The 25,111-nt window shown below is 40.0% G+C and overlaps 3 protein-coding genes across 4 annotated transcripts; 2 read left to right on the top strand and 1 right to left on the bottom strand.

Moving 5' to 3' along the window:
• Positions 1-226: 226 nt before the first annotated feature.
• LOC135487145 (uncharacterized) lies at positions 227-5,451 on the top strand. The gene is made up of 2 exons (XM_064770575.1): positions 227-1,957; positions 4,407-5,451. Exons 1-2 carry the CDS (start codon positions 1,655-1,657, stop codon positions 4,746-4,748), a joined length of 645 nt encoding a protein of 214 aa, XP_064626645.1. The 5' UTR covers positions 227-1,654; the 3' UTR covers positions 4,749-5,451.
• A 1,280-nt stretch (positions 5,452-6,731) lies between these two features.
• Positions 6,732-9,602, bottom strand: LOC135486679 (putative transmembrane protein 244). The gene is made up of 6 exons (XM_064769685.1): positions 9,585-9,602; positions 9,412-9,497; positions 8,897-8,988; positions 8,457-8,582; positions 8,197-8,241; positions 6,732-7,978 (listed from the first exon to the last, which is right to left on the bottom strand). Exons 1-6 carry the CDS (start codon positions 9,600-9,602, stop codon positions 7,872-7,874), a joined length of 474 nt encoding a protein of 157 aa, XP_064625755.1. The 3' UTR covers positions 6,732-7,871.
• Positions 9,603-10,091: 489 nt separating this feature from the next.
• On the top strand, positions 10,092-24,510 carry LOC135486183 (ATPase family AAA domain-containing protein 2-like). 2 transcript variants are annotated; one of them, XM_064768819.1, is made up of 23 exons: positions 10,092-10,234; positions 10,743-10,948; positions 11,178-11,212; positions 11,548-11,759; positions 12,492-12,618; positions 12,742-12,924; positions 13,189-13,315; positions 13,623-13,742; positions 14,014-14,267; positions 14,484-14,632; positions 15,026-15,274; positions 15,482-15,884; positions 16,106-16,250; positions 16,407-16,593; positions 16,725-16,910; positions 17,239-17,374; positions 17,672-17,868; positions 18,140-18,299; positions 18,586-18,708; positions 18,935-19,863; positions 19,984-20,107; positions 20,433-20,683; positions 20,810-24,510. In XM_064768819.1, the coding sequence occupies exons 1-23, from the start codon at positions 10,130-10,132 to the stop codon at positions 20,849-20,851; spliced, it is 4,650 nt and encodes a 1,549-aa protein (XP_064624889.1). In that variant the 5' UTR covers positions 10,092-10,129; the 3' UTR covers positions 20,852-24,510. The 2 variants fall into 2 exon arrangements, with proteins under 2 accessions (XP_064624889.1, XP_064624888.1); XM_064768818.1 differs by having other exon boundaries at positions 11,548-11,837.
• Positions 24,511-25,111: the final 601 nt, after the last annotated feature.

Below are 25,111 nucleotides of genomic sequence, written 5' to 3'. Positions count from 1 at the left end.
ATTATTTAACTTTCAACAATCCTGTATAAAGCTTTAAGAAACGAGCTAAGACTTGCCACGTGTATGAAATATACCGCTTCTTTCTGCCACCAGTCTTGGAAACTCATCAAGGCTGGCAAATGATATACTGGCAGGCAGTTATAGGTATGAATTGACTGGCAGTCCATTAAAAACGCGTTCACTGGCTAAGAACAAGTGTGTTGGCGTGCAGTTGCAAGAGAAACTCGGGCATCGGAGCAGAAGAGGATTAGGCCTCCCTTTTTCTAGTGTTCAAGAGGGTGGACTCCATGGACACTGGCTTATGTTTTTGCAGTTCCGACGGTCATCTTAAACTGATCGAATATTACCACTTGTTATCAATAATATTCCTGACAATACAGGAGCCCACCTGCATCCATTGGTTTTCTTTGTGATTCGATCATCGCCGGGTTCACCTCCAGGTTTTGATTGTTCGGGGTGTGACCATCACCGAGTTTGAAATTGCACAGTTGGACGATTTAATAATTGTCCATCAATACTTTGGATCTGAGGGCAGCTGTCTGATGTGGCATACATCTAGTAGTGTAGTTCAGGTTGGAATTCGAGGAAATTGTCCGAAGGTAAAGGAACAAGAGGTATCACCATCAATAAGGAATCTGCAAACTGTTTCCCTAATAACTTCATGTAAAATTTGAATGCGAAAATTCGGATGTAAGGAAGGAATCTGGAAAAGCAACGAGTTGATCGATTAATCTCTGTTTTTTTTAATTCGTTAACAAAAGACAAGAAGGACACAAGACGTGACTGTCCTTGTTATTTAATGCCGGATCTGTGTTGGAGGAATGCCAGTCAGTCACAAGCTGCAGCGTGTCAGGACGAAGGGTATTAGATCTCTTGATCCGCCTTGTGACATTACGAACTTTGTATTTTTTCCTTATAACTCTCAAGGATGTTTTTCTTAGGATATTTCCTTGGAATTTAATGTGAGCTTATTGACTCGAATTACTCTGTGTTGACTGGAGTTCCAACTCAAGACTTTAAGTCAATTCTTTTGGGACAAACCTCGACGGTATTTACTTAACTGCTCGGGTGATATCCAGTTGTGATATGACATTGTTAAGTAGACACAACAGTGCGTTCACAACACACCCAAGATCTAATCTAAACAGGTAGATTATCAGAGCTTATACTCAACCGTTCATAGGCCTACCTTGTTTTTATGAGCATATTCATACTATAAGTTTCTGTTGTTGAGATATAACAGTGTTATATTGACTGGAATATTGACACAGTTCAAACAGTGCTAGGAATGAATACTTGAGGAAAGTCCGCAATGCTTATCGCTCATTCTCTTGCGTTTTCTTGACCTGAAAGGTGGGCACCAATGCCAGCTGAGGGACTCTTCGCGGAATATAACGTTCGGAGCTCAATTCGGAGAAAATTGGATAGGAATCCCGTCAGAGACAACGACGTCACACCCAACGCGTCAACGTCGAATCGAAGTCCATTATCGCGAGGATGTTTAGTAATGTACTTTGCCATTTGGACTAAAATATCGGATTTAACTATTTTATGTTAGGAAAACTTGACAGATTTACTTATCATAAGACAGAGGGAGCCTTACTGATGTGAAACACGTGTTGGAGGAGGAGTTCAATATCCTTCGAAGATATAAATGGCAACGATGAAGTTGGAAGGGCCACGAAAGCCCCAGACGCTCACCAAAATGAAAAGTGACTCGGAACTTCTCACAAACGACAACATACTAGATTTCAACCTTCACAGGAAGGTTTTATTGGCCGACCATAACCATAACCTGCTACCAACGGATACGGACTCTGAGGACAGTGGCGCAGAGAGGGTGGCATTGCCCCCGCGGTACAAACTCCCGCCTGGACAGAGGATGAATGGAGACACCGGACACGAGGCGAGGGAGGCCGACCTTGATGTGGCAATACAGTGGCTTAGACAAGAAATTGTAAGTTTATCCTGGCTTTCAGTTTTGTAATTATTGGTACAAGAATTTCTTCTCAATCATGTTGCCGGGTGAACGAATTATCAGATTGTCGTTGCGGTTCAGCATGTTCAACACTCCTGAGAAAATCAGGAGTTAATGTTCGCTCCCACGGCCCTGCGTGCCCTGTTTATGCACATTAACCCCTGATTTTCTCAGTGAGGATGATGTAACACCGGATTCAGACTTACTAACATAAAACCACCGAATAATTGTTGTCGAATGAACCCAAAATGACAGCGATTTTCGGTGTCCCTGGTCAAAAAGCTGACTTTTCCGCTTGGGGTGTGACCAGGAAGGGTCACAATTACCTACATCCGTCGCGTTGGGTTTTGTCGGTAGGTGCGTATCTTCATGTAAACCACAAAATCATTTAATTCATGCGACTAAACCGATCAATCCCCTACAGTAAAAGCACTTTATTCATGCACATGTATCCATACTTTGATGATAAGTACCATTCATAATATCATAAGTGCGTGTTTGAGTTCGTCGGTTGTCATGTTGTGCGTCGTCCCGGGTGCACTGTGAATGGTTGAATGGCGCGTACGCTAATAAGCTAGATGTTACTCTTCAAGGCGTATTGTTCGACTTGACAGAATTCACAAATATGGACTGCTTTGCTTTCATTATCTGCATGAAAGTGTAAATGACTGTTGGCTTCTGGCTGGGTTCTGAGCGACGAAATCTGAAACAAGCTTGAAAACAACAATAAAGATAGCAAATAAACCAAATGTGAGGCATTTAACTTAATTATCCGGATAGGAATTTTCCATTAGCCTATAGATGTTCATCCAAAAAGATACTGGCATGGTATTGATAGATTCTTGACATATCTTTAAGCGCTTCTCACGGTTTCCTCAGTATCAAAGGTGGACTATGGAGAAATAACTGGGTGTACTTTCAAAATCCAAGGATGCGAACAAGCTTACGGCCAAGGTGATACAACCATTACCTCATGTTAACAACATTGCTAAGGTTAACGGGTGGACCAAAAAGACTGAAGCATGCAGCTCAAATGTTCGGCTTGGGAATTGTTTTATTCATACATTTTAGAGAGATGCAAAATAGATGATGAAAAATAGAAAAACAAGCTTAGGGTTCCCACACCGGGAATCGAACCGAAAGCCAGAAATCCTAACCACTCATGGGATTGCTGCTCGGGTAATAGATCGTCAGTCCTGAGTTTGGAATCTCATCATGCAGAAAGCAGTTCCTCTGAAGAGGAAAGAGAAAATATTCTCGGCTAACACCTTTGAACTAATAATGAAAGGACCAGGAAGATAAGGGCATTTTCAAGTATAGGCCATCATGATATTGTGATATACCACTATTATCATTTAGATTTAAGGCCACCCCATGATTTATATAAAGTCCGATTTGAAAAGGATACCTTTGAATATAGTTTATATATATCAAAATACATAGGCCTTTTATGCGTTTTTTTAAATTATATGACAGGTCTAAGCTTGAATCGTTTCTAAAATACACTCAATCAAGTGATTGTTCATTGTAAGAAACGATTCAAAGACCTTAATTCTATCAGTCTAATCTAATGTCAATGGCTTCAATGAAGACAAATGAAATCTACCGTTAAATTCCAGTCATCGCCTCGAAAATATAGAGGTTCCGATAGATCGTGTCGTGATAATTGAAAACTTCGCTTCGGAAGAAGGGCGAAAGGCATTCGGAAATAATCAATGGTCAATGCGATAAAGCGGAAATGAAGAATTAGCCCGTTCTTGTTGTTGTTTGTTTCTCGTTGGCTTCAAATGTGCTATTAGCTGCCTTCTGCAACATTCCTTCAAATTAAAACACTTCAGGCATTGAACGTACATGTAGTTCTCATCAGCAGACTTGTAAAAAGTAAAACAGGCCTAGCTTATAGGTGCTCAGCTCGGGATAGTTGCGTTCCAAGGGAATCCAACGGTCTGATATGAATGAAGAGAAGATGTTTTGGTTGATGAATGCCAACAAATGGTTTGAAGGTGAAAACATCTCGAGTTCGTTTACTTCTGGTAATGGTTCCAGGATATACAGCTAATAAATCCGTCTGCTGCGCTCTGCGACCACTCGGGGTGATTTTTTGTTTTCTCTATAATGTTTATCTTGCAGCTCTTAACATTTCGCGAAACCTGATGGTGCTGAGTGATTCTATTAGGAAGGTTTCGAAAAGTGTTCCCTAAGAAGTGTTGTCAAAACCGTAATCTTATTCCAAAATAAAACATAATTCTCTGAACTTTCGGGGGTATTCCCTCTCATGTAGCTTACTTGAGCGCAAATACTGTAACTGATGCGCTTTGTCTGCAAGCTAAGCATGTGTCAAAACGTTGAGGGACAAGATGCAATACTAGATAGATAGATATTAACACCCAACAGTTATCTCATTCCTCGTCATTACATCTCTTTGCAGTTACAAATGAAAAATCAAGATCGTCTGCTGTTGCGGCAGTTTATGTCTCTGAGCTCAACAATAACCGAAATCAAGGAATCACATTACGTGCCAAGGAATATGGACTTGGGATCCAGTTGTCACTCATTGGATTACTGGGCAGATTCATCGATGACGTCTGGCGGCTGGTCGCCAATGAGCGAACGAGACATACTCATGGACTTCCAGTCAGATTCTGTGCCCTGTTCACCGATGGTGGACAGAGATATTTTAGCGGAATTTCGCGGACAGTCGTCTTCCCCGAATACTTCAGTACGCTCACCCATATGGATAGAGTCGGGGAACAAAGAGGAGTTTGTGTGAATTCAGTTTGAAATAATAAACGCTTTAATCAAAATTAGTCTTTTGCGAATTTGGGTTGGGTAGAATTTGAACATATTTTTGCACACGTTCAAATGATAGCAGGATGTGCTGACGCGAATAACCGGTGTCTTCCGATTTCACTACTCTGATGAACTGATAAATGCCTTCTTCTAAACCTCTCTTGTAATGACACTGTTAAGATGATATGTATTCCTCCTGTCGCATTGCTCTGATATTTGAGGGACAGACACTGTCTGCGCAAAGTGTCAGGAACGAAAGTGGCTCATACTTCATTTCGCGAAAAATGGCACGCAAACCAAGCCTAAAATGGCTGGAAAAAGTTGTGTGACTTCGCTTTAAATGTCCCACTCGCCATTGATTCTGAATAATATGTAATGTTACTTTGGAGAGGTTTGCAAAACCATTGATTATGTGACAATTTAATTGATAGATAGAGGTGCTTTTGTTTTGCAATCTTTTTGTGACCTTATTGTCTCTAATGACCAAGATGACGTTTTTGCCCAAACCAATTACAATGTACCAACGAATTGTTATAGTTTCTTCCTGGTTTTATATAAAAAAATTGATGATGGGTCAAAGTAGAAGCAAATATTTTGTATGGAATGTTTTAATTGACAACTATTGATAGTAGGCATTTATTGTTCTGATCATTTTCTATGTAAATAAAGCGATTTATCGGGTATTCTACAATTTCAAGGTTCTTTGTTGAAGACATTGAACAACATCAGTATGAGAGTTGCAGGTGATGATATCAATGGAAATCATTTTGTGTGAACGACAGGCTGCCACTGCGGTCCATTACTGAAGTTACCTGACCTGTTTCTTCTCGCCATTGGTCTAAGCTAGCATCTCACAATATTCTGGAAGACATTTATAGTCTTGTCTGTCCCACAGCAGTCATCTGGGCCTGCTGTCTTGGACTGACCTAACATCTCACTGTGCCCTAGATGACATTCCCGTAGACTGTCAACAGGTGTTCATAATCCTCATTATTATTAGTACATCCTCCCGTCTAGGACATTTTCTCAGTCAGGACAACGTCTTAGTTGATACAACGTCTCCTGACAAGGTTACTTCTCAACTTGGATCTTTATTAAGGACAATTTCTAAGTTAGAACCACCTTTAACGTCCCCCTGTCCAGGACATTTTCTCAGACAGGCAGAACATTACTAAAGACATTTTCTCAGTCTGGGCAACTTCTCAGTTGAAACGAATCAATGACACCTGTCCAGGACAACTTCTTTACAGGGATTTTTACTCAGGATAACTTCTCAAATCAAAGCAACCCCCCTGACCAGGATATTTTCGCAATCATGTCCAACACCACTAAAGACATTTTCTCAGTCATGACAACTTCTCAGTTGAAACAATCAGCCTGACCAGGACAACTTCTCCACAACTTGGATCTTTCTATCAGGGCACCTCTCAGTCAAAACATAGATATCTTCTCACCAGGACAATCTATCTCAATCACGTCTAACATCCTTGTGGAGCATTTCCTCAATCAGGCCCAACTGAGGACGGCAACATTCCGACCACTGCATCCAAAGCGCAAGGATATCTCCTCCAAAACATCAGTTATTAGATAAACTTCACTCCAATAGGGAACATCCTCTTCTAAGGGTTTTTTTTGTATTTATTAGGAAGCTCTTCTACTTGGTATTTCCCCATTACCAAATCCTGACATTATACATACATCTTGACACTGCTTTAGAAGGGCATTAGTGTCCGAATTTTTCCGTTAGCACAGGACCACCTCTCCTGAAAACTTTCTCCACCAGGTCAATGTATCCCCAAAGACCAACAGTTGCTTAGGACACTTCAACAGTTCTAAGGGTACGTCTCACAAATGGCACAACTTTCAATCCGCCGGACAGGTCTTTAACAAACAGCAAGATAACAAACTATTTACAACAAACAAATATATTCCTATAAGCATAGAATATAAACATTTAGCAAATTATTATAAAACTGGGAAAAATCCCATAATTTGTAAACATCAAAATACGAGACATGAATACATAGGTAGAGCAAGAAACTGATAGCCCATCAAATCAAATGCCTATGGTATAGACAAAACAGTGACCATTATCAAATCTTCCAGGTCCAGATAAAAGCTTTCCATAGTTAAAGGACCTGGACTACTCGATAACAAATACGTCAGTCGGTGGTAAGAAAGAAGAATGCGTAATGAAAGCACCAATTCATATTGTTTTTCAAAACTCCATCCTTATTAATACAAAGATCAAAAGGGAAATAAACATTTCAATTTGAAGTCTCTTCTGTGTATATTACAAAAATTGTTAACACAGATAACAACCGCATTTTCTTTACCAAATACAGAAAAGACAACTCAGTTGCTGTTAACTCACAACCGAAGTATCAAATGAGGGAAACCGGTGCAGTATCAATGCAGAATACTATCATGGAATCACTGAATGTATTTTTACACGTGGAATGAGTGACCAAAAATACGGTCTTATGTTTTTAGGGAAAAAAAGTTAACCTTTTTAAATAGCAAAATGGGATATTTTTCAATACTACATGTAATACTACATGTTCAATACTACATGAAATACCACCACAAAAACCACTATTAAATCACTATTTCATCAAAAACAACATGCATACACCTGAGCACAACATAAATCTCAAGTCATTTGAGGATTTCAAAAAAACTTATTAAATATCTACAGTGAGTAATACTGTCAGAGTCACCAAAGTGCACATGTATGTGACCAGAGGTGGGGATTTCTTTCTAGGTCCCAGCTTTAAATATTCAAGACAGGTTGCATTAATTCTAAACCTTAATGTCTTTTTCATGGTCTGCCAAGGCAAGGCCAAGGACCGTGAACCTATTTAGGATGACTGAAGTCTGTCTGTACTGGAGATTAGTTACTGGAGTACCTAATTTTTTGTTACTTTGCATGGATGTTTTTAACATACATCATTTGTAAATTAAGACATTTGTGCAAAGTAAGCAAAAATAAGGCAAGCTAATGAGACAAGCTTTTTTACATGTGTTATGTCATTGACAGCACCCAAGCTGGGTATGGTCTGAGCATGATAGATCTTGGAAGAGGTAGAGTCCTCAGACGACATCATGTCACTTCATTGGTGGGATCCACTCGAGATTTCATTGGACGCAACTCATAGCAAAGGTAACAGAATACTTCACCAATGGTCATCATCATCAGCATGCCAATAACTGCAAAGAAATGAAAGGTCTGATATTTTGATAATGCTGCCTTTTAGCTCATAAAAGCCATAATCCGATCTATACAACACAGGCCCTTCCTAGATGTTATATTTGGAAAGCAAAATGGATTACTCATTTACTGTAGTGTAAACCACAAAATTTCAAAATTAAAAAAAAAACATTTGCAGACTTTTAGGCAAATTTCATCAATATTTGGAGAAACTTACCTAAAGATGCCCACCATGACCAGTTCAGAGGGAAGTCAAGCATAACTGGAAGAGTAACGTGACTTTGAGACATGATGATCAGGCAGTTTGGGGGAGGGGGGGGAAATTTGATTTAACAGAAGTCTCTTTTTTGTGGCAAAGGGTCAGATTCTACATAGGTTGTTCCTCAGAGAAGTGCGCAAATTGTTTCAAGATGGGGGATAAAATGTATCATATCTTCTGTGACCTGGAAGTGGAATGGGGCCCTTGTTGACTCATACCTATGCAACTCATGGTGAAGTGGATGGACGTAACCGTGATTGCATAATCCCAAAATCTGGTTCGGAGGAAGATAACAAAGGCCCAGGATGTCAGGAAGAAAGTGACCTCCATTGAAATCACATTCACTGAAAGTGAAAGCATAGAATGTCAACAAATTATGCCTGGCTATTACTTCAGACTTCATATTTCATTCTTGGAGCAGCACTGTGTATGGTAACAATGTTGATTTCATTAATGGAACTCCGAGTTAGCTTTGTAATTCACAGTGTTTCTTCTTGTTTTCTCAAAGGCGTCATCGGGTGGAATGATGAGTGTAGGATAGCTAACTGACAGTTTTGTTGAAAAAATCCAGTAAAATTTGAAGCACAAGGGAGAAACAGACCCTGTTCCCTCTTAGAGCTGGAATCCAAATAAGACCAAAACCTTAAAGAATATGTACCTATCTGTTCCTTGGAGTATGACTGACAACACTTGGAGTAGTCAACCCAAGCAGCGAAGTTGAATGGTATCTTCCCATCAAAATTGTGTAACCTGAAAAATTAGAAAACTGTTGAAAATCATCATAATAGGCCTACTCTTACACTACAGCTATTACTCAATATTTCAACGCTCACACCACTGGCACTAGTGGCAGCTGTTCTCTCCTTCTCACAAAGGGACTCAAGAAGATGATGAAAAGGAAATGTGTCTGCTAAGCTGAAATGAATAGACAGGTTAGTTAGACAAAAATTTTGGCTCTGGCTTTGGCTCAATCAAAGTTGAAAAATGGCAGTTGGCCTTTTTATTGGGCCCCCACCAACTCACCTGTCACCCATCTCTGAACTGAAGCAACGTCTCCAACATTTTGCCATCTTGCACACCATTTAAAGGCCAACAGGCACAAGAAAGTACAGTTCAGCTTTAACTTTTGCCGAAAATGAAATAAAAACCGAACAGTTCAGCTTTAAATTTTACCTGAAGGCTCCATAACAAATGCTGCTCACAATGTAGTAAAGGGAATAAAATGCAAAGAGACACTTGAGAAGGTTGACAAATATCACCTGCAAGTAAAGAAAGCAAAATCATAGCAATCGTATATAACAACGCCGAGAAAACCACTATCTTTTAATGACAGAAATTTTACAAACCAAAGAAGTCTCTGCCATAACAACTGCGATTGCGCACAACAGACGTTTGATGGGCACCTTATTTTTCTGCAACACAAAGTTTTCCCGCGATTGCGATTTGTAGTGAAACTGTCCATAGTTTTGCTGATTACGCAGCAAAAAGTAAAAATCATTTGGTCAATTGATAGATAAAACTTAACCTCATCATGTTGACGGTGGTTGTGTGTTTTATATTGACTGTGCGATGAGAATACGGGACTTTGGCGGACTTTTCAAATCCTCATTTCCCGCCATTTTCTTGGAACTAAAAAACTAGTTCGTCGTGGATGGATATATTGATATCGAAACAAACAATGAATCCCACCGTATACTTGATAATGCGTTTATGGCTTCAAACCCCAACTAAATATACTTAGTTGTAATACTATAAGCTGATTGTTGAACTGGATCTATTCAGTCTGTTATAATTAATTCCGAACTAGTTCTGACGCGTAACTATTAATGTCGGGTGTTGTTGGGTCACAATGGTGAAAACTTGATATTCTGATGGAAATTTTGGGAAGAAAATGGTGAAAACAAGACACAGAGGGGACGACGATGACGATGAAGTCGTCGAATTTATGTCCCTTCCTGCCGAAAGATCAAGTAGGCGTAATTCTAGGATCTCTAAGGTACAAAATGGGTCAGGAATTGTCTTTATATTTGTTGGCTGTTGTAGTAAAAAGGCAGCTGAGCTGGGCTCTCTGAAAAATGAATGGACAAAACAGAGAAAGAAGAAAATATCACTCATCATAATTATTTCTTGTTTGATAAGTTGCAGTTACTAGCAGTTAAGAGAAATAACGGATGGAACAGTCTGCATAAACGGATTGACGCATTGTCTGTCCGATTTGCAAAGTTTGTGAAGTAGTTAGTAGCCTGCTCTAGCCTTAGCCTAGGTAGGCTACAGCCTAGCCCTAGGGCCTACTGGTAGGCCTACTATACTACTGTAACTAAGGGGGTATTCTTGTAGTGACGGTGCCTGGTCGGAGAGTCATAGTCAATCTGGACTTTGGAGTTTCCCTTTCTTACTAATTAATAATATTAATAAAGGGGCCTAACTACTTCAACCATCAGTACCGGGTATGTTATGTTCATCGATCCCCTTTCCTTTTTAATACCTTTTGCTTTGGGTTTCAGGTCCAGGAACTGGATCTAGATGATGCACGAGATGAAACTGACGGTAGCGATGACCCAGATTATTCCCAGAGGGCTGCACTTTCTACGAGAGGAAAGAAGATTACCAGAAGTGGCAGAGTTGTGGCGAGACCTGGCAGGCTCAGTCCTGAATTGGTCCCAAATAAACGCAGCCCAATTAAAATGGCAGGGAAGAAAAGTTACCCAGGGTAGGTTTTTTCGAATACCGCCTTGCCCTTAGTAGGTTTTATCCGAAGGACAGATTGTTCCTATAAAGTATGGACATGGTGATATTAAAGAGGTTGGATTGAATGGTAATACTGAAACACTAAATAGTAAATAATAGTTTTAAATATTGGATATACGATAATATATAAAAAACTGACCTCCTCAAGCTAGCCTTTAAATTTATATATTGATTCATTTTCACAATTTCAGCCGAAGGAAGGGTAGAGCTGAATATTCTGATTCAGGTAGGTGAATTAGTATAGCCTTCTCTCAATCTGTTTGCATGTGGTTTCATCAGCCTTTTGACGACAACACTTGACATTGTAAATAGAATTTAGTTCATACAGCATAAGATGGATCTTTTTTTTTGTTTTTGGAACAAATCAAGTTAGATTTGTATATTATACTGTGTTCCCCAAAGATCACATGTAACAATCACATGTCATGCACGTGACATGGTTCACCAAAATTTCAGTATGGATTGATATTTCTGAGCTGTTGTCTCAGACTTGTTGGATTCTTAAACTTAATTTAAGCAGTTTATCAACTGCATAATTTGCAACATTTGTATTTTCTTTAGATGATGAATCAGAACAAAGAGTTAATAACATTAGCTCCAAGTTGGTAAATGGCAGCCTCGACGATGATGAACCCACTGTGCGCCGCAGTACTCGCCACCGTCGCCTTCTCTACGACACCTTCAACACAAACCTCATCGACCGAATCCAGTCTGCAAGTTATGAAAATAACTCATTTGAACGCAGTGCAGATCGAGACAAACCCAGTCGCGGTGTAAGAAATACAGTTATAATAACGCGCAGGCGGAGGAGAAATCAGGAAGTGGATTTGAATGATCTACCTCCAGATGAGGTGTGATGTTCATAATGTCTTCCAACTCATTGTCGCTTTAGCCTGCTTGTTCTTGTAATATTGGTGTCTTTCTTTTTGACTTGCCTTTACTTTGCATGCTTCTCTCTTTAGTTGTATGTGTCTTGACCAAGTGGTCCTCGTCCGAGCGATTACAATGGCCTTGGCCACTTTCTAGTTTCAATAGTGGCAATCTGACTTTGAAATTCTATAAAAGGGTTAGAAACTTAAGCTTGGTTCTGGCAGATAGTGACTTTTGATTTTATGCTGCTTGTGTGCCTACAAAACCTACTGTCCTGTCTTTTGTCTTTTTGTGTGTTATCTGTCTGGTATGAGTATTTTTTCTCGTATAGTAATTAGTGCCAGATATCTGTTCACTTGGTCATATAATTGGTTAATTTCTTCAAAGATATACATATCCTTGTCTATCTCTGTATACTGCATACAACTAAGTGCCAATTTGTATCTGAAAAACTTCCAATGAAAGTTTCGACTTTCTGATCATGATTACCGAAAATAAGAAGTGTCCTATCACCATAAAATGAACCTGATGATACATGCAACAGCATCAAAGAATTAAAAAGGTCATTAAATGCTACACTCTTGCTTAATGAAGTACCATTTATGTGACTGAACTTCTCATATTCTTTTCCTTAGGTTGAAATGGATATGTATTCCAAGGTGAAGCGTACACGCTCGAGGGTAAAGAGGGACATGTATGGTATCCCAATCACTGAGGAAGGCAAGTCTGATGATGAGGAAGAGAGTAGTGATAGAACTGAGGGTAGGTACACCTAGCCAGGTCATGTACTTTGACTTTGAGCCATCATTGTTCTTGACTCTTTGACCTGTATTTAATTTTAAGATGTAAAGAAATAATAAACAGGCAAATTCTCTCATCTTTCAGGTTCCGGTTCAGATGAGGTAGGTGATGAAGAAACTGCGGAAGGAAATGAAAATCAAGGAGATGCTGAAAATAATGAAGAGGAAGAGGAGGAGGAGGAGGAGGAAGAGGAAGAGCCTCCACAACGTAAACAGTATTATCTCAGAGAAAATAAACCCAGGACCCAGATCTTTGATGCTGGACCAGGTAAAGGTTACAGGGATAGTTTTATATGGTTTCGACCTTGCCCTTTATGACCATCAGCATAGCACTACTCTCTCTGGAGAGAAAAAGATTTGATGAAGTTGACATGTTCACTAGATGTGTTCAGCCTGGGATTAAATTTGTATTGGCGAAAATCATATCAATATTTAGAAGGTTTACATGCTCATTGAAAAAAATATTTTGCCATTGCTAGGTTTTTTTGCTTGAAATCGAACGTGGCCAGTAAAGATTGTGTTCCTGTTTCAGATATCCGATACAGTCGCCCCAAGAAGTTCACCGATATCCTTGGGGCTCATTCCCCAGTTCGTCGAAAACATCTCATCCGTAACGTGCACAAATCTCCAGCCAGAAGAAGCCCAGCTTTCAAATTTAGGTAACATTTCGTTCACATTAGGAAGTCTAGTCTCTTTGCCTAAAAGTTCATTGAATATACCACAGGCTATCATTGTGCAAATAAAACCCACTGAGCAATGTGCTGTGATCAGTAAAGCGTTTTATTGCACTTATACAAATCTTTTGGTACAGATGTACAAGACTGATTGGCTTCTCGTAGATCTTGCACAAGTTGTGTCGCCATTTAAAAAAAGGGGAGCTTTAAAATAACTCTTCGACCATTTGAGGTGGGATTAGGCCTTTAGTCCTAAAGGTAGGAAACCATAGTGATGTGTATCTTTTTTTAGGCGTCGGGCAGCATTCCATGGGAGCAGCTCAACCTCCAGCAGCAGTAGCAGTAGCAGCAGTGATGATGAGGAGAGATTCCAGAGGAGGAAGGCCAAGAGTATGGCCAAGTCTAGAACCAGGTAAGACATTAAAAATCTTCACTGATGTTGCAAGCTTGTTTGCCAAAATATCCTACATTTTGTCTGGTTTGTGGGACACTTCATGGTTGGCGAGTCCACAGAAAGAACGAAGATGAAGTCAGTTGGTAGCAAGAAATGCTTTTTTCCTTGCTGCTCATCGCTGATCATTCACCAGATATGTTTTTTGGCTGTTGTAATGACTAGACTAGATAATGAGTAGAGCAGTGGATGCCTTGATTATCGCACCTAATAAAAATCGTTGACATTGCAGATGTTTGCCAATGAACTTGGATCGGGACGACGTTGCCGCTGGAGTACTACGAGACCGTGCAAGGATTGGGTCAAGTCTGGCGGATGTTGACCCAATGAGTGTTGATAGGAGTATCACCTTTGAAAGCGTTGGCGGCCTCGGAAAACATGTCAGAGCTTTGAAAGAAATGATTGTGTTTCCTCTGATGTATCCTGAGGTATTTGAACGCTTCAAAATCCAGCCGCCACGAGGAGTTCTTTTCTATGGACCACCAGGTGAGTCCAGCTGATGGCTGTTTGACACATGGGTGAAACTGGTCCCTTTGTCTTGGACAGCAGCCACTCCAGAAGAAAATATTTCAAATAACAAATCAGAGGAGATGTTGCTCGCTGGCCTGGCAATATGTTCAGTAGTCTAATCTGATGGAATTGACACTATTGATAACTGTAAGATTGTCAATTTTGAATATGGTGAATTCGTCTTTTTTACAGGTACTGGTAAAACATTAGTGGCACGGGCTCTTGCCAATGAGTGCAGTCAGGGAGATAGAAAGGTGGCTTTCTTCATGCGGAAAGGTGCTGATTGTCTCAGCAAATGGGTGGGGGAATCTGAGAGGCAGCTCCGTCTTCTCTTCGACCAGGTAGGTTGTTCCACCTCAAGAAATTCATACATTTCGATATTATGTAGATTTTTGGGTTATTGTAGTGGAGGTTAACCTGGAAAGGCCATCACTCATTGGCGTGATGGCCTCTACTGGGGACCCTATTGGCAGTCCTGACTGGAAATGAGAAGATGGCTTCCCTGAACTAGTTTGATAAAAACAAGTTGTTCTCAGGTCCTAATATTCTTGATTTTCAAAACACATATTGTGCCCCTGGTTGTTGGCAATAAGGTTTTGCACTGTGTGATGATGTAGTTGAGAATAGCAACCAGAGTTTCATCTACTACAGTTATCTCATAACTGTCAGAACAAATTCATTCTAAACTTCAGTTTTCCAGACCTAATAACTTACTCTTACTCTGTGTCTTCCAGGCGTATCAAATGCGCCCAGCAATAATCTTCTTTGACGAAATTGATGGCTTGGCACCGGTACGCTCTAGTCGTCAGGACCAGATCCACAGCTCCATCGTTTCCACCCTCCTGGCGCTGATGGATGGCTTAGACAGCCGTGGGGAGATTGTTGTTATCGGAGCAACGAATAGAATAGATTCAATAGATCCAGCTCTTAGGAGACCCGGAAGGTTTGACAGGGAATTCCTCTTCCCCTTGCCGTCATTAGACGTAAGCTTGTTGCTCTTGCTTCATTTCTCTATCTTTTAATTTGAAAATATAATATATTTCTCTTTTGTGAGAACTTTTTCAGTCTAAATGTTGAGATGAAAGGTAGAGATGGGCCCTATGTCTTAGTCCCTATAGTTTGATCATCCTTGGCACACAGTTTGAGTTCAGGTTTGTTCTAATGATTTTTGATATTATTTTGTTTGTCAGGCAAGAAAACAGATCCTAAAGATCCACACCAAAGAATGGAATCCAAAGCTAGCAGACGCATTCATTGGCGAATTGGCTGAGAAGTGTGTAGGCTATTGTGGAGCAGACGTGCGAGCTCTCTGCACTGAGGCAGCACTCTTTGCACTCAGGAGACGGTACCCTCAGATTTACACCACAAATGACAAACTCCAGCTTGATGTCACATCCATCAATATCAACGCGCGTGACTTCCACTATGGCATGCAGAACATTGTTCCAACTGCACAAAGATCTGTCGTCTCCCCTGGGCGAGCTCTATCGTCAGTCATTGAGCCGCTTTTGAAAGACATGTTCGGTATTGCGTTGGATGCTCTTGGGAGGATATTTCCAGCTGTTTTGATGCAGCTGAAAAGTCTTGATATGGGTAAGTCCGTGTTTAGATCTTATAAAAAGTTTCCAGTGTTGACCAAGTAACAAACCAGACATTTCTGTAGCAACTGATATTCTGCAGGCTCTTCTATTCCCATTTTTGTAAATTTTAATGATGCAATACTCCTAATGTGAACAATCTTTTTAATGTATATACAGTTTGTGCAGCTGTTCTCACAGATATTTATATTCATTGTGTGCTACTCTTTTTACCAGGTGGTAATAACAGTGATGACGATGTAGAACTCTACAGTGATGATGACGAAGATCAGGCATCCATCTATGATAACCCGCTCCGCGGCAGATACCGCAATAGACCCAACAAAAGTAATTCTCAGGGACCATTCTTAAATTTCCAGAGGTAAGAAAAAAGCATGTCTTTAGCGTATAAGAAAGAAACATCAAGGACTGTTCCATGTGAAGAGGTGTGAGTTGGTCAACATTTTTGTCATTTTACCTTTCTCTTGCATGTGCCTGACTGAATTCTCCATTTAATTGGTTTGTTTCATAATTTCAGTGCTAGTTACCATCGTCCAGCCACCCATCGACCCCGGTTGTTGTTGTCAGGTCAGCCAGGCCAAGGCCAAAGTTCGCATCTTGCCCCAGCAATAATACATCATCTTGAACAGCTACCTGTTCATGTCTTAGATCTTCCATCTCTCTATGCAGTCAGTGCCAAAACACCAGAGGAGTCATGTGCTCAGGTGCGTATCTTGCCCCAATATTGTTGAGTTTCAATTGCTTATCTGGTATAATGGACTGGATGCTTGTCTGGCATCAATTGAATACTGAACAGGCCGTACAAGTACTAAAATGGGAACTGTTTCACTTTCAGATATTTCGTGAAGCAAGAAGAACGAGTCCTAGTATTATCTATCTGCCGCACATCAGTCATTGGTGGGATGTTAGCACGGACACTCTCAGGGCAACGTTCCTGACTTTACTGCATGACATGGAACCAACCACACCTGTGTTGCTGTTGGCGACCAGTGATGAGGCGTACAGTGATCTTTCAGAACAGGTCAGTGTAATGTTTTCACTACTGTTCGTTTGTAGCACAAAAGTGTTGATTGACTCTGAAGGTTTGCTTGCCTTCAATAGAAGTCTGTTTGAGACCACACCACATGAACATGTAAAGGGATGTGGCCTATGTATGGACTTAATGGGTTCTTTGAGGTGGTGTCTTGATCTGTCTTCAAAACATGGCGCTGGATTACATGTATGTGGCTGTAGCGTGGAAAGGTCTGATCTTGTCTGTGAAACATCGTCTGTAGGCTTCTGCAGAACATTAAAACTTTAGGAATTGTATGATAAAAATATTGACATTATATCACGTGTTGATATTTCAGATCCATGTTCTGTTTGATGATTTCTCAGGGAATGTTATTCACATGAAGAATCCAAACACTCAAGCAAGGAGGGACTTCTTCGAGGATCTCTTCTTGAACCAGGCAACGAAACAACCAAGTCAGAAAAGAAAAGCAGGTAAAGTACCACATGTTTGATTGTTTTCATTGAAGGGAACATCTTGGTTGTTCTCACAGCAAATTTTGCTCTTTCCTTGCTTGAAATCTCTAGCATATTGCCAGGTCTTTTTGAAATATCAAGCATAAAACCAGCCGATTTCCCAAGTGGTAGTGTTTTTGAGTCGTGTGTAGTTTACTATATGAATTATTTGGAAGCAAATAAAGCGTCTTGCTTGGACATTGAGATTTTTCAGCAATAGAAGTCTTAAGTACCTTTTGAAATAGCTGCAACTTAATGTAAACCTTTGTTTTGTAGCCACCAGGGCTCTCGAGGTCTTGCCTAAGGCGCCACCACCTGAACCAAGGCAGTTGACGGTGGAAGAAGCCAAGCGTTTACATGAACAAGAGGAGGTGACATTACGAGAGTTACGCCTTTTCCTCAGGGACGTTATCAATAGACTCGCTAGAGATAGAAAGTTCGCCATCTTCACCAAACCCGTTGATGTGGAAGAGGTAATTTTTGGAGTTGCTAAAATCTCTTAATCTTCCTCTTTTCTGTTTTGCTACTGGCTATTTTGGTTTCAAGATACTGCAAGGACCTTGCTGACCCGTCATATCTAAAAAAACGTCCAATCCACACCAAGGAAGCCTCAGTGTAAATGCCTGCGGCTAACAATAGGCCGGGATCTCACATTTTATGTAATGCTCTTTGAGTCAAGGGTTGTGAGAGTTGACAAATTTACCCTTTACGAGTGGTGTTATACATACCCTAAAATGATTTCAGGTTGAAGATTACTACGAAGTGATAAAAAATCCCATGGATCTCGCAACAGCAATGGCAAAGATTGATCTCCACAAGTACGAGACTGCTGACGAATTCCTGACAGACATCAACCTGATCTGTAGCAATGCCTTGGAGTACAATCCTGATTTTAACCCAACAGGTAAGAAAATGAAAGTTGCTTCATGTTCATGTAGTTCCAAGACTAGACACGCAATGACCAAAGACCTACGGCCAGTTCAGTTTGAAAAAATCAAGACACCAAGGGCAGACTGAAGGTGATCCTGAGTCTTTCACACAAGGACAGTAATGCAGCACTGATGTAATTACCATGCTTTATATACTTGTTGTCTTGTATCTGTCATTGTTTATTTTTGCGTGTTGAATCCTTTGCCAGGTGCAAGACAATTCTAATGAAAGATGTTACCATTTGTCATTATCAATTTCAGATCGTGCAATAAGGCATCGTGCATGCGCACTGAGAGACTTGGCACATTCCATTGTGAAAGGTGAACTTGACCCTGAGTTCGGCAAACTCTGTGAGGATATTGTGGCATCTCGTAGAAGAAGAGGCAAGTTCTTTTCATCCTGTCAAATTTCTTTTTCCTTTGGCCAAAGAAAACAGTATGGTATGGTTGTTGTGTCCTTCCCCACTAAGTCGGATTGTGGCTGGCCAAAATGGCTACTATGGACCAGAGGCTGAGCCTTTGGTTTAGTTTGGAATCGTTGGGCAGATCTTCAGGTATTGTACGTTGATTTGCGTCCTAACGCTGAATCTTTTTTTCTTCTTGATTTCAGGAATCAGTCCTACCAAGATGGCACCCAAGTATTATCACGTGAAGCCACTGAATCCAAATTCGGTGCAAAGCCTTCATTTCTCGTCAACTCCTGCATTACCAGAGTCGTACCCAAGCAGATTTAGTCGGCGGGCAAGAGGGATGGACACAGAGACACCTCACGAAGTACTAAGTGACCGGCGTGTGCCGAAAGAAAGAAATGCTATCCAGACACCGAATACATGTAGAACTCAGTCGCCGAAGAGGAAGAAGCAGAAGATAGGCCACAGATTGCACTCAAAACGCATCGTTAGAGTGACAAGAGATCAATATAAAGAACTTATGAAAAAGAGACAAAAGAAATCGCCATGGTGTAAGCCGACAAAAAACCGTCAGCGCTTCGCACCAATTTATGAGATAATAGAGGATGAGGAAGATGACGATGAAAAGTCAAAATCAGGAGAAGAGGATGAGGAGGATGAGGAAGATGCCAACAAGGCTGATTCAGATGCTGCGGATGACAAAATGGAGGAAGAAAAAACTATGAATTCAGCACTCCGGAGTCCCGGCAGTAGTAAACCCAATTCACCTCTTGGCCTGGGTTCTAGATTGTCGTTTCAGTCGAACAGTCCGCGTTGCACTCGACCCCATAGTCCTGCTAGTGCGCGGTCATCTAGTCCGGGTCGTGCGGCCGCTACTCGAGAAAGGGTGAACTCTGGTATGGACTTTGAACTCATATCTGAACACAGTTATAGTAAAAGTCCCGACCGGAGTCCGAGGTTAGAAAATAGTCCTCGAAGTGTTACAGAACCATTGACTATTGATACTGGGAACAAGAATATACCTCTTCTGATGAATGAGGACTCAAATAAAGAGAATGATCCACTTGCAACGTCGTTGTCACCAAAGCTGAGCGAGGCTGGGGATTCCAGAGTTGCAGCATCTAGGAAGGTAGTTATACATTAGATTTCACTTTGTTCGTTTGATGGTGTCATTTAATGAGTACAGTAGGACCTCCCTATTTTGGACACCCTTGGAAATTGCACTGATTGATTGATTGACTTCTTACAGCGGAAACGTTCCAACTCACATACCTCCCAGCCAGAGATAGACACAGAACAAACCATTCCAAGTGTTGATGTAGCTGTTCCTGCTCCAGGTCAGGAGAAAAGTTCAGATACAAGCGACACAGAAAGTACGTATTGGCTTTTGCTCTTTAGTACAACACAGCTTCATGGAAAGATTTTCTCCAAAATTGACTGAATCTGCCGGTAAACCAATTGCGAAGTGTCACTTTAGAAGTCCATAACTTTAAAAATAGGCCATCCAAAAGCAAAGAATAGGTTTGCCGGTTTGTTTTCCAATGAAAATGGCTAAATTTGTCTTCTCTTGATGAAATTAAGAAATTGTCTTGGATGACATATTCTTAGATGTTGTTTTGGCCGAGTGTTTTGATAGAATTCACTCGTCCGTTCTTACAGTTTATAGTCACTTTCTTACCATATGTCTTCTGTTTCTAGTCACAGCCAGCCCTGCGATGAGGATGACCCGATCAAAACAGCATAATAAACAGATTTCCAAAGCCGTAGACATTCTGGATGAGCCGACACCGCCTCTCATCGTGGATAGAGATGCTCTAGTCACGCTACTTGACAGCACTGTTGAACTAACCAAAGACTACATGGTGGAACAGTTGGAGAAGGCCCATTGCCTGTTGGCTCAATGTGTGTTTAACCATCGCCAGAGCTACGATAAAACAGAATTAGTGGAGGTAGGAAATGGTCTGAATGTTCAAGGCATTTACGGGGTGGCCCCAAAAAAATGCAGCCCATGAATTTCACAGTTAACAGTTCAGTACAGAGAGAGACCACTACTAACATCTTAATTTCAATTTCAGGAAATGAGGACAACACTGCTGAAGTTCACAGAACGCCGCTGATGTATCGCAGCCCGGTTACCATCTTCAGGGACAAACAACATTCAGGGACAGATATACACCAAGGCTGGTGAGGCCTATAAGTCTGAACTCCTTGGAATTACTCGCTGCCAATACCATCCTATCCTGCTAGTATCAACTCATATCAACAGACGTTACACACTTTATTGTACTAAATATTCTTGTTAACATTTGAACTGTTTCATGCTGTGATGCTCATAGCAATATACTGGTGACCAAAATGTCAGGAAAATGGTGCTTTTGAGGTTGTAGATCAAGTTAAGAATACTTTGAATCACACTATATAAACACCTTGATGGTGTGTGTGATAAATTATCACACAACTTTTGCACAGAGCGACCAGAACAAACCCTGCCTTTCGAAATCTAGCATGGAGGATCTGACTGTGCGAGTTTTCCAAGGATTTCTCAGGGATAAGGATATTTCTACTATATTTCACAATAAAACCTTCTTTTTGAGATGTTGACTGCATGCCGAAATGTGTATATATTTTGTAAGTTTTGACCATTGTTACTTTCTGCTTCCTTGTTGATGCTCTCACGGCAGTGCTAAACTTAATCTTGATCAATGTTACGGTATTAAAGCAAATAACTGTGTGAGGCCCTCCGACAGAAATATAAGTTACTGTGTCAGCCATTTATAAGATGTTGAGAAGTGTAACCCCATTTCACGCGGTGAAATAATGAACACGATACGACTAAGATCTGATCCGCTTAAACTGTTGATATTGGTGAAAAAAGTATGTATGTAGTGTAAAAAACATATCGGAAATGGCTGTAGTGACGTGCGCATCTTTTATCATGCTTGTCTTATGAACAGGTGTTTTCTGCTAAAGGTAAGTGCTCTATTGTGTCTAGGAAACGTCGAGGCTTGTTGATTGAGAAGTGGGCTGAACTTAAGTTCAGTGTTTTGCTGAGCGGGATATATAATAAGTGAATTCGTTTCAATAAAGTTCATACACTGCCAAATACAAATGTATATTCTTAGTCATAACTAGCTGTTCTGATTCGTTCTTAGTAAGCCTCCTGGATGTGAGGGATAGAAAACCAGATTTGGCTTTGATTAGAAGATCTTACATATAAATTTGTGTTTAGCTAGGAACTTAAATGTCTCTCTTGTCCACCGTACAAAGTCCATCAAGTATTTTGAGTCATTTCAGTTCTGTTGCTCAAAAGATTTCTTTTTGTGTGTGTCCATTTTAAACCTACTTTGTACTTGCCATGAATATTTTAATTCGTAGCATTTTGTAACCTTTGATGTTTTGTCACAGAATTCATTTATGTTCTGCATGCACTAAAATATGTCATTGTTCACTCTTGTGCAAAAATGTGTGGTTTTTTGTGTTCGATCATTCATCTAACAATCTCGTCATCACCATTCCACATAATGGGAGCAAACAAAATGGTGTGTTGGGTTACTGTAATACTTCATATTTCTTGTTGGGGCTTGTTTGGTTGTGATTGTGATACAGTTTGGGGACAGTACCAATCTAATTTGGCTATGACACAAGCAAAGACACATTACGTGTATGTTGTATCTCAAGACCTGTTTATTTGCGAAAAAAAACAAAAAATGAGATCTTGTAATTATCGTGCTTGCAGATTTGTAAATAATGCAGCAGAATAGAAAAATGGGATGAACAGTTAAGTGTAATTTTTGGTGGTGGGCTTGAAATTGAAATTAATATATTTGTACTTTTGGTTTAAAAATATGATTTTTTTACCATTGCTCTGGATTCAGACTTTCATGTCTGTTCATGTAACATTACAGATACTCTAGTTTCACCGATCTAAGACTGTCTCTAAAACTTCCAAGTGATATCATGCACATAGTTATTAGATGCTGTTCATAATGCTCATTTGGGATAGTCAATGGGTTAGTGACACGAAGTAGTCCCATGGTCTTGACTTCATATTTTTGGCCATTGTGTCAATTTCATTGTAATGAATGAACCAGTCTTAGATCAGTGAAACTTGAGTATGTCTTATTTTTTTTGGTTTCACAATGATTGCTCAATGGTTCACAAAAATGATTTCTGTAAAATAAATCAACAAATCACTCGATGTATGTTCTTATGTTTTAATATTATTTGTATTTGTGTAAAAAGTTGTAAATATGTATTTATATTTTTCTTATCTTCAGAATGTAGACTTGGGGACATTTCATAAAGTGTTTACATAGTAAATGTTTTGCCTCAGAAAAAAGGCGCTAAAATATGCAAGATTGACCCTACCTTAACACTGAAGTCTTGTTTGTTCTATGTTACTTATTAGGGAGACTAAAGAGGGGGGGGGGGGGGGGGCAAGATGATGAAAAAAAGGGACATTTTTGAGAATAAACATGCAAAAAGTTTAAGGCAGAGCTGTTGGACTGATATTTTAAAACCTTGCTCCCTTTATACTTTATGGATTGTCCCTGACTTCTTTAGGGTAATAATTTTCTATCGATCATTGATGAAGAACAAAATGTGTTTCTTTCTAGCATTTCCATATTCAAGGAATTAAGTTTGAACAACACAGTTGGGTTCTGATAGTACTTGGTAAACTTTCTGTTTCACAAGTTATGGTTGAGGTATTTTTCTACAGTTTGGCTGTTTGAATGTTTGTCTAATTTTTGGAAAGGTAACTTTTGTACCGGTATTCACTGTTGTCTGTCGAGAATCAGTTTCTCAGGTATAGTGAATTGTTTTACACCGGCTGGTGTAATTTCTTTTTACATTGACAATTTCAACATCTGGTTAAAAGTGATTTGACCAGCTGCATGTTCTATCCAGTGGCTAAAACAATTTGGTTGAAACCGTGTTGTGGAACTTATTGTGCGTGCAAGGGTCCCTCTTGCCTACAGTGATAATTATATAGTACATGATGTCAATGCGATTTCCTCTCAGATATTGTGATATTTTCAGTGAACAAAGGTATACATACTTTAAACCCAGAAATATTTCCTGGTTAACGGTTTGCCCTTCTGTGGCCTGACCTACAGTAGGCCTCAACCACAAACAACACTTCTGAGTGACATTCACAGAAATGTGTGTGCAGTAAATAGGGTTTATGCATAACTGCATTAACGATACTCCAGATATATTACCCTTCAAAGACCGTGAAATACATGTAACCAACAATGGTTCAATGTTTTGATACATTGTAAAATACTTGTATTAATATTGTAAAATTTATTCCAATTTGTAAAACTTGTTATGACGGTACTTATGATAAATATACAAGTTGTCCTCTTTGTAACCCTTTTTGGAATACTGAACACCCCTTTATTTCTGTGATCCTAACAACTTCCGTTTTTGCAAAGGGCAAACATTCATGTCTCAAAAATTACTGATGAAAAGATAAAATCATTTAAAAACCATCCATTCGCGGAATTTAGTACTGGTGAAATCTGAAAAAGGACATTTTCGCTAAAATTTAGGTCTGTAAAAAAGGGATTAACAGTACTATTTTGCAGGCTTTGAAGGGTTGGTGAAATAGTTTTTGGTCATGGTATTGTGTTCACAGATCTGATTAAGTAGTTAAAATAGTTATTGTTGAATAACAGAATGTATGGAAATAAATAGATGGAATGCGATGGAATCATTGTACAACATTGATAGTGCTTGTTCTCAAGGTTAATAAAATTACAAATTTGTATTACATTCTTTGTCTATGTTTTATCTTGGGTACCTATTAATTGTGGAGGAAGAAACAACCAATGATTTGATTCCTAGATCTACCATCAGAGGGGGCACCTGCTGCTACCGCGGTCGGTGCACAGATCATAGAACAGCTAATTGAAAATTGAGGGAGGTTAACTGATAACCGGAACAGCCCCGACACCGGCGTCAAAGATGTTAATGTTATATCCAATCAGCGTCAGCAGGTCATGTGATCTTTGAGATTTCGCGGGAAATGAAATTTTAAGTAAACGCACGTGCGCAGTTCAAATAATGGTGAACAGTTTCGGACGTTTTCCCGGTGTTTTGCTGGTATTCATTTAAATAATACGTGCAGTTAGGGGCTCCAATGCTCCAGCTTGATGCCTGCGCAGAAATCCCCCTACAAGCAGCCTAACTTCGGGGGCCAGAGTGGGATGTCGAAACAATCAACCTCTGCCAGCTTCTTATAATATATTCAGATTGTGAAGGCCTTCCCTCTGCCAGCTGGTTATCTTTTGAACGAGTTCCACATAGGCCGTGGTGGGGATATGCCTTTAAGAAACATCCCTTGGAGAAGGACATCCCTTTTCACAACACCG

This window comes from Lineus longissimus, chromosome 4, assembly GCF_910592395.1.
Source record: "Lineus longissimus chromosome 4, tnLinLong1.2, whole genome shotgun sequence".
NCBI lineage: Eukaryota > Metazoa > Nemertea > Pilidiophora > Heteronemertea > Lineidae > Lineus > Lineus longissimus.
The sequence above is the reverse complement of the archived record's forward strand: the minus strand, read 5'-3'. Positions and strand labels throughout refer to the sequence as shown.

Coding starts and splice junctions, on each gene's coding strand:
- LOC135487145 (XM_064770575.1), top strand. CDS start 1,655: ATGGCAACGATGAAGTTGGAAGGGCCACGAAAGCCCCAGACGCTCACC. Junction 1,958..4,406: donor AGTGGCTTAGACAAGAAATT/GTAAGTTTATCC, acceptor ATCTCTTTGCAG/TTACAAATGAAAAATCAAGA.
- LOC135486679 (XM_064769685.1), bottom strand. Junction 8,583..8,896: donor ATACTCCAAGGAACAGATAG/GTACATATTCTT, acceptor TTTCACTTTCAG/TGAATGTGATTTCAATGGAG. Junction 7,979..8,196: donor GTCATGGTGGGCATCTTTAG/GTAAGTTTCTCC, acceptor ATTTCTTTGCAG/TTATTGGCATGCTGATGATG.
- LOC135486183 (XM_064768818.1), top strand. CDS start 10,130: ATGGTGAAAACAAGACACAGAGGGGACGACGATGACGATGAAGTCGTC. Junction 16,251..16,406: donor CCATTCTTAAATTTCCAGAG/GTAAGAAAAAAG, acceptor TCATAATTTCAG/TGCTAGTTACCATCGTCCAG. Junction 16,594..16,724: donor CAGAGGAGTCATGTGCTCAG/GTGCGTATCTTG, acceptor TTTCACTTTCAG/ATATTTCGTGAAGCAAGAAG.